The following is a 9,560-nucleotide window of genomic DNA, read 5'->3' as shown; positions in this document are numbered from 1 at the left end:
GACATGTTGAAACATATTTTGACATGTTGCAACACGTTTGGACATGTTGAAACATATTTTGACATGTTGCAACACATTTGGACATGTTGAAACATTTTTTAACATGCTGCAACACGTTTGGGCACGTTGAAACATATTTTGACATGCTGCAACATGTTTGGACATTTGGAACATATTTTGGCACTTTCACCTTATTTTCCATGTAGTGGTTGGTTTAGATATGCAGTGAAGGAATGGTAAACTTTAACGTTCATGCAACAATCACAGAAAATGTTGAACAATAATCGGATGTACTTTCAAAATTTTGCATTCAATTTTTAGCGCATTTTCTCATTTTTGGAAAAAATTCACTATTGTACTCGCCATGCCCGTCTGTCCGTCCGTGACTTCAGGTTTTCGTCGACGAGAAAATGTGCTCTCTGTCACTCACTGCTGTGAGTACTGATTTATGAGTACATTTTTTTCTCATTTTCTCATTTATGGAAAAAAAGGCACTATTGTGCTCGCCATGTCCGTCTGTCCGTCCGTCCGTGACTTCACGTTTTCGTCGACGAGAAAATGAGCTCTCTGCCACTCACTGCAGTGGGTAATGAGTTATATTATTTAATTTATGGGAAAAAAGGCGCTATTGTGCTTGCTCGTCATGTCCGTCCGTCCGTCCGTCCGTGACTTCACGGAAGTGCGTGAAAATGCGCTCTCTGTCACTCACTGCAGTGAATACTGATCTAATTTTTTGTATTCATCACTTGTTAAGAATAATTGAGAAAAAAAGACAATCAATCGTGTTTGACAAATTTTAAATTCTTGATAACGAAAGGTTCTCTTTAAAAATTAAGGCATTAACCTTCCATCCCTCCACACCTCCAATCCCTCCACACCTTCCATCCCTCCACACCTCCAATCTTAATGTAGGTATCGATGGAATATGTAATAGAAGATGATCTTCTTTACATGAATGCATATTCAAGTAAAGATTTGGCTACTACTATTGGCTCGAAGATTTGTCTCTCATTCTGAAATGTAATTAATTATTTAAAAAAACTTGTAGTAACTAAGATTAATGGGTGCAAAACAAATCTCGATGTTGTCAACTTGTCTGTCCCGGTGTGTGCACATTTCCTATCACTAATATTCGGTTGGTCTTATAGTTTATAGATTCAGATTACAAAAAAATTATTTGGATATTTTAAATCTAGATGATAATCAAATGAGCAGCCACCCTTCGTAGATTGTTAATATTTTGTATAATTTATTGCGTTAATAGTTTTTTATTGTAAGGGAAAAACGCTTGTAATTAAAAAGTTTCAAGTCATAACATAGCACTCACGGTCCTCCAAAGTTCTCGTCGTGACCGCAGCCGACGAAGGTCCTGCTCCTTTGGAATTGAAAGCTCGAAGTACCAACGCGTACCGAGTGTAGGGACGCAGTCCTGCCAGGGTAACTTCCACTACACTGCCGACAACCGTGGGCGCCAGAGTCATGGTGCTAGACAACAACAAATTGGTGGGATCGATCTCAGGAGAGGCGGGGGGTGGACTGAGGCCCGGAGTTGCCATAATGGAAAGCTCTTGATACGATTGACTTGGTCCAGGTAGGGCAACGATGGTGAAATTGTACGGCCTCACGTCAGCTCCGTTAATAAATCTGGAATTATGATATTTATAATTAAATTGAAATAATATAATCAATGTAATCAATATGATAATAATCATATTGCACCTGGAAGGGCGAGCTAGCAATTAATCTGTAATGAAGTTGGAAATTTAGGCTCTGCTGTGGTTTGCACAGATTCATCCTGTGGCAAAAAATATCGAACATTTCGAGGCATCCTGCTTCAGTTATCATGAAATCTTTCATCCCTCGACTAAATTGTTATTCAAACTTGAATTAAGGTAAGAACGCAAAGTAATCTAGAAATAATATCATAATAAACATAAATTGATAAGTAATATTTCCAAGTTACCCGTTCTCCTTGGAGCCGAGGTGGTAGCCCAATATGACCCCGTGGCTGAGGTTGCGTTGTGGGGGGTCCCAACGTAGACTTATGCTGGTAGATGTTCTTCCTGAAACCTAGACGAAAAATTTATTTAATTTATACTTTTTTGGTGAGAATTTATCTAAAAATTTAACATACATTATGGGAAAGGGAAAATAAGTTCGCAAATAGGTCGATGGTCAAATTAAGAATAATGAATTTTTGATTTACGAAAAATGCATGAAATATAGCCGAAATGTTACGTTCCTCATTCTAGAAAATTTAATTTTTTTCGCGAGATGTTTTCGAACAAGTAATCGTCGAACGCAACTTTGTAATTGATTTCGAGAAACTTTGTCATTTGTGTTCGAGAGTAATATAAGTTAATCAGTTGACAACAAACTGATTAACTTATGAGTCAATCAGGTGAAAATAAATAGATAGGACAAAATATATTTTCTAAAACAAGCTATGGCAAATTACTCACTAGTAATTTTACTAGTAATTTGCAACACTAGTTACTAGTTAACTAGTCACTGTAATGAAAATAATTTTAGTATCAACTGTAATAGTTATATGTTAGTGTTATTAATTATTATATTAATAATTGTGATAGAAAGTGCAGTAATGAACTAAACTCACTTTAAGATTAAGTGGAGGCCCCGACGGCGGCTCTTCAAGGGTGACAACCCTTACACCGGCGGAAGGCTCGCTGCGGCCAACTCTGTTCTCGGCCGCCACCCGCAGCAAGTAGCCCGTCGCCGGCACCAGCCCGTCCACGCGCGCAGGAGGCATCGCCACTCGCACCTCCCCGGCCACGTCTACGAGTGAGCATTGCGGTGGTGTTCAGTGAATACTGATGCAAGATTGTGAAAGTGTGACTATCATTTCATGAGTTAGTTCATTTGATAAGTTAACGAGATTTTATTAAATAATCTGATTGTGCAAAACCAAAAGCCAATCATGGTGCATGGCTCTCTTAAACATCTGAGCTTTACTCTACAAATAATAACTATCGTTGTTTTGAAAGCCATTTACCGCACGCACACTCTATTGTCTGGACTTTCTTCATTGTTGGGTTGTAGATTATTTGGAATGTAGCAATATAGATTTGTCAGTTGAATGAAACATGCTCTTCTCAATTACAATAAACAATTATAAGATTGTACCTCGGTTGATGCGACAGTTGGCAGTCCCGACATAATAGTCAGAAATATAAAAGTTAGAATTTTTTATATAAATAATTGTCAGAATTTATGAAAAAGAAACATTGTGCATAAAAGCACAAGTCGTTCAGTTTGTTCAATGCATGCTATATACGTATGAAATTCGAAGCTAGCTGTAATGCATGACGAAATGAAGTAATGAAATAAAAATAAATGAGAACCGTTAAAATGACTTGCATTAAAATTCTCATTCCATATGACTTTAAGAAATCAAAAGAACTTTTTTCAATTAAAATTCTATCGATGATAACTTCTTGTATTTTTAACTATATTTCAATTCCGATGGAATAAGGACGATATGCGCTGCCTCCAATCATTCAGTAAATATCAGTCAGTTCAAATTAATATATTTAAACATTACGTGTAGCATTTAGCACAGTTTCTCCAAATTCACGATGCAGAATCTTTCGTGAATTTTGGAAAATTCATAGGAATAAATTCTTGAGGAATATTACGAATGACCTTGAGACTCTTTGTTACGATGTTATTCTAGCACGGAATTTGGGTTCACAGGACTCACTGGAGTCAGATGCGTAGGTCACGATGTAATTGGTAAGAGTGCCTGCGATGGACGCCGTGGTTGACCAGTTGACACTAACGTGGCGAGACCCAATTTCCGTTAAACTCACTTCAGTTGGAGGAGACGGCACATCTGAGATCCATGTAAAAATGAAAAAGTAAAAGTTAATATTCCATAAAATGCATTGAATATATTTTACTGAAAGAGCTGCTAATAATATATACTTTTATGTTTATAAACATTTATACAACAATTTATGTCCGTTTACTCTATTAATTTTTTTTATCTGCAGTGACATTCGTTAGAAGGACCGGACTTCAATTTCAAATATGATTGGAAAAGAGTCATAGATCAAGATTTGTTCTTCATATTTCACTTTAACTCAAATAAAATATTAAGTCAGTCTCCCTCTTGAATCTAAGCATCGATGATATCTGCAAGAAGTTAGTTAGCAAAATGTAAAACGAAACATTGAAAGTAAAATTAGCTCATACAATTAAATTCCAACGTTACATGCGAGGCTCAGGCAGCATTTTGCGAGGTCCAAGCTCATTTGCGAACCCCGAGCAACATCAGGCGAGTCCTGCTACTTATATTAATAATAATATAAGTAGCAGGAATAATATTATTTAGTCAACAATATTATTTAGTCAATATTATTTAGTCAATATTTAGTCAACAATATTAATTCATGATTTATGCCGCGTTGCCCTCACCCTGCACACTGAGTGTAACGGTGTAGGTGTTCATGCCGTGCACATTTGATGCTTGGCATTGGTACGAGCCGCTGTCGTCTGAAGACGCAGCATTGACGGTCAAAAGAGAAACTTCCTCAAGCTCCTCACGAACAGACTGCACTTTGTACCTGCAACCAAAGTGACGAAAAGTGAAGTAATTATCTACGAGCGTTTAATTACGTATAATTATCATAATTTAGTAGAAATTACTCATTTGGAGTAGCTAAGTTTTTTTCGCTCCAGCTTCTGCAAAAATTGAGATACCTACAAATTTTGTAAACAAAAGTGAGTGTTGTAATTGCAATATCCATTCACGTTTGATAACCTTCAACGTTTTCTTAAGACTTTTTTCTCGTGTCTCGAGCCCGAAACTTACTGCTTCAATCTTGTTGTGCTTTAACACCCACCACCTTTCGATTACAATAAAAAATTTCCTCGTTAGCAGCTAGTTTCAAACCTGCAACTCAATCTAATATACCGGTATATAATAAAGTGCTTTACCACCCACCATACACCTCTTCGATTACAACAAAAAATTTCCTCATTAGCAACTAGTTTCAAACCCGCAACTCAATCTAATATATAATAAATCAATCATAATTAATCATTAAGTAATCATTACTTATCGGACGGCACGATGGCGTCACCGCGGTAGCTCCAGACAACGGTGAGCGGCGCGTCGCCCCGCGCCCTGCACTCGAGCGTCGCGGCCACCCCCGCCTCCACCTCCACCGTCACCCGCCCCCCCTCCGGGAACCAGGGGGGCTCTATCACCGAGTGATCAACGTTAATTTAGTGAGGGATTATATTTTAAATAACTAACATTGTTAGGGTCTTCAAAATTGACCGAAACAGAAATAAAATTGAAGGATTTCAAGTTATTTTTTAGGCTAACAACTATGCTTCCCTAATACTGGCATTTTCCAAACTCAAAAAAATAAATTTCGGCTTTTCCGGTGGAAGTAATTTTTTTTAACTAACACGGCAATTAAAATTCACTAACACTAACTGAAATCAACAACCTCGATTAGCATCAATTAGAAAAATGCAATTGACAATTCACCAAGTCAACCACAATCTCCTTAAATGAAATAATTCATTTGCACATGCCTGTCCAAAAATAACGAAGCGTCTCGAGACAAGAAAATTTGGCAACCAACAAAAAAATCGTTTCGTTTCAGAAATATTTTGAGGAAAAAATACGATGCAATGTCTCCCACCCAAAAAGCCAATGATTTATACCTCGCGGAAACGCTGCACATTGGCATCTAAGGAAACGTGATACCATTTTGCTTTGGAATATGTGAAGGCCCGAACGAAGTTGAGATTTAACGATTTGGAAAATGTTTCAATTAAAGATCTTAGATTGCAATTTTTGACGGAAAAATTAATCCATTGCAGTATTTCAAGGATTGCTCTCGCGACCACATTTAAAGTGCAATAAAACACACTGTTGTTCATCTAGTACGGGATACCGGGCATTTGCACAAAATTTCATTACAAAATCCAATACATTACAAATCCGAAAAGTATGAACAACTAACTCGTTCCTCAGTCCAGATATTTCTAGTTTGGTTTCATGATGCTAATTTCAGAAAAATTACAATTTACATTAAAAGCCATAAATCAAGAATATAAAAATTTTATTCTATTATCAAATTTGAATGCAGTTATTTGTAATGTGGCGCAATCATTGAGAAATTCATCTCACATACACAGTAGTTCATATTAAATATTTGTTTCCAGACGGTCAAACTCATTCAAGTCTCTCTCTCTCTGATACTAAAAACATTTACGCCAATTCACGAGAGCTTTTGGTAGTTAAAATGTTGCAAATAACCAGATTGGACTTCAATTTTTTAATCGGTTTCATTGCAGCTTCGCAAGGTTTGCTCTCCAAGCCACACTTACAGTTCGGTAATGTTGAGGCAAGCAGTTTGCTTCACTCAGGCCTCACCGAGGACTGTGATGGTGACGAGCTTGGCAAGTTCGTTGCCGACATTGTTGGAGGCTTGGCAAAGGTAGCGGCCTTCGTGCTTTCTGGTCGCTCGGACGATCGTCAGTACACTTCTGCCTTCACTCTGATATGGACCTAAAAACGCAATATTTTGTGCTTCGGTTGACATACATGTTGTAGTTGAGATTATTGAATACTTATTACACTAGCTTGACTGGGCTAGGCTATGGTCGCTCTAGTACGCACCTAGCCGTAAAGGGAATTATTTTGAGCCATGTTGATTTTGAGATAAACACTAAAAACTTGACGATATTATATAAGAATAGATTATATACCTGTATAATGGGTTTTCTTCTGAAGGGCAGTTCGCAGTTGCAAGAGGTATATTTTTTAAGTCAGTACCGCTTTGGAATTGAAAAATGAGGTGCAAAGATATCGAAATAATTTTTTTACATGAAAGCCTGTACCTTAATCTATTTTTTTGCATAATTTCACGAATATTTAGGCACTTGTCATAACGAGGCACCCGTTTTTGAATACCCTCCTGACTTGTTAACCACTGCATCACAAGTGACGAGTGCAGTGTGATGCATTTGATTCATCAAGTGCAGTGTGAAGCATCACACTGCACTTGAAGGAACACTTGGGCTGCCGGCGTCTTCAAGACGATAACGAAGTCAAAACATTTGTGATGCAGTGGTTAACAAGTCAGGAGAGTATTCAAAAACGGGTGCCACGTTATGACAAGTGCCTCAATATTCATGAAATTATGTAGAAAAGTAGATTAAGGTGCAGGCTTACATGTAAAAATAAAGCTATTGCGATATCTCTGCACGTCCTTTTTTTAATTCCAAAGCGGTACAGACGTAAAAAAATGCCTCGTACATGAAACTTGTGATACATGAATTTTATACAAAAACTGACCTTTTTCAAGGTATCGTCACTGCTTTTAATAATATTTGTACCCGGAAACATTCATGCAAAGAAAACGAGTAAATCTCCTTGATGGAGGTAGAGAAAATTAAACTGAATCATCCATTTAATTGCAAAACAGAACACGATACCAACTCCTGTATTCAGTGCCTGCATACCTGAATATGGCCGCTGGCTGTCGTCTCCCGTGGTCACGGCGTAGGGGGCCTCCTGCTTGTCCTGGTCGCCGTACTTTTGGCTGATGGCGCCCCAGCCACCCGAGGCTGTGCAGCAAGCGTACATTTATCAAGGGTTTTCCAATCTAAACTCTACTCATTTATTTCTTTAAATAAATATTATCCATAGGTAAGTAGCTAAGACTTTATTTTGTTAAAATATGATTTTCAGAATTGAAAATCTGAACGACATTGAAAATCTAAACGTCATTGGAAATCTGAACGTGATTGGAAATCTGAACGTGATTGGAAATCTGAACGTGATTGGAAATCTGAACGTGATTGAAAATCTGAACGTGAATTCAAATTATCCTACATCACCAATACGCCGTGAAGTATTTATACTAGAAAAACAATTTTATATTGGTTCACTGAGGATCCAATTATGGAACTCACGTGTCTGTTGTCGCCAGCTCACTGATGGTCTGGGGAAAGCCTTGGCGCTGCAGGGCAGCTCCAGCGCCGCGCCCAGCGCAACACTCGCGTCCTCAGGCTCCTGCACCCACTCGGGCGGCACTGCACATTTAATAAGTTAAATTAATTGATTATGGAGACGTTAATTTGTTTACTTCGGCGGTGAATTTTGCATGATGACTGATCAATTGGTGGGAAGACAGGTAAGTTGACATTAGGTTCATAGGATAACTTATTAAATTTGGGGAATTATTATAATAATAATTGAAATCTAAGAAATCTATAAAAATAATTGAAATCTAAGAATTCCGGCCATAGATTGAAATGGATATATAATAGTGAACAAAAATGAGCGAAGAATTTTCGATAATACTTTCTTAGTTGTTTAAAACAATACAAATATAATAGCTGAAATAAATTCTTTTCCAGTCTGCAATACACCTCAAACCGTCAAATGTCACATGTAAATAAAAGAAAAATAATTCGTAAACCACATGTTCAGAACTACAATTATACAAATTGATTTTCTTTAATCAGACCTAAAGTCATGAATATAAACACATGTTTAAATGCAGCACTTTAATTTATGATCCTTCACAAAAGCTCGTTTATATCCGAAGGCTGCCAAAAACAAGGTCTTGCAGTAAGCTGTTAAAGTCGTTAAGTAAATTTTTAGGTCTTTGGATTTCTACAATAATTGATCTCGCTCTAAAATTCACACAGTTTCTAGTCAAAAAAAATAACACACTTGGCACATTCTCCTACCACAAGTTCACTAGTCCAACAGAGACAACAAATGACCTACCACTGACTGTCAGCTGCGCTGAAACAGTGGTCGACATAGCCGAGTTCGAGGCTGTGCATGAGTAGTTGCCAGAGTCTTCGCCGCTGGTTTTCTCGATGGCAAGAAGTGAAGTGAACTCATTAACGTGCGTGATGACCACGTTGGAAGTTTGCTCGAGTTGGGTGCCGTCTTTGAACCAGGTGAGGGTGATGGGCGTGTCGCCCCCCAGCACGAGACACGCGGCCTGGGTCCGCAATCCAGCGCTGTTCTCCCCAACGAAGTAGATGTGCGCCAGCCTCGGGGGAACTGTCACGAGACCAACAATATTATTGTATATATTGGAGGGAACTGTCACGAGACCGATAAGTATCGACAAACATTTTCGATATTAAATTACTTTAATTTCCGTTTCCGACCTATAAACCCCCATAAACCCAATATCCTATCATTCATTGTAGGAACACGTTTTTCTAACCCGCGATACAAAGACAGTCGGAATGATCAACAAGTATCAGGTAATTCAACAATAAGACAAGGCTTTTCTTCAGCCTTGTTATTCGGTGTCCAATAAAAAAAGAATTAAAACCTTTGACTTGAATATGGAGCGTCTGCTGGTCAGAGCGGCCTTGCTTGTCGAGCGCCGTGCAGGAGTAGCTGCCTTCGTCACCCGCCCGCGTGACCGCAGCGATCGTCAGCGTCCCGTTGGCGTGCACGCGCTGGTGGTGCGTCGCCGGAAGCTGCACGCCGTCTGTATAGAACAGTAATGTTGATAGTAAACGTCTGATATTCCTTGTTTACA

General features: G+C 38.4%; 1 protein-coding gene across 1 annotated transcript; it reads right to left on the bottom strand.

The window, feature by feature from the left end:
- Positions 1–1,327: 1,327 nt before the first annotated feature.
- Positions 1,328–9,509, bottom strand: LOC108677455 (Down syndrome cell adhesion molecule-like protein Dscam2; the record flags this gene model as incomplete). The annotated part of the gene is made up of 11 exons (XM_018165675.1): positions 1,328–1,644; positions 1,964–2,070; positions 2,618–2,796; positions 3,722–3,853; positions 4,438–4,586; positions 5,081–5,225; positions 6,416–6,550; positions 7,507–7,611; positions 7,960–8,079; positions 8,783–9,067; positions 9,348–9,509. Coding segments are annotated over 11 exons (1,836 nt in total), but the record flags the coding sequence as incomplete, so codon positions are not given.
- Between the last annotated feature and the right edge of the window lie 51 nt (positions 9,510–9,560).

The sequence above is a fragment of the Hyalella azteca genome, unplaced genomic scaffold (genome assembly GCF_000764305.2).
Source record: "Hyalella azteca isolate HAZT.00-mixed unplaced genomic scaffold, Hazt_2.0.2 contig15614, whole genome shotgun sequence".
Lineage (NCBI taxonomy): Eukaryota > Metazoa > Arthropoda > Malacostraca > Amphipoda > Hyalellidae > Hyalella > Hyalella azteca.
The sequence above is the reverse complement of the archived record's forward strand: the minus strand, read 5'-3'. Positions and strand labels throughout refer to the sequence as shown.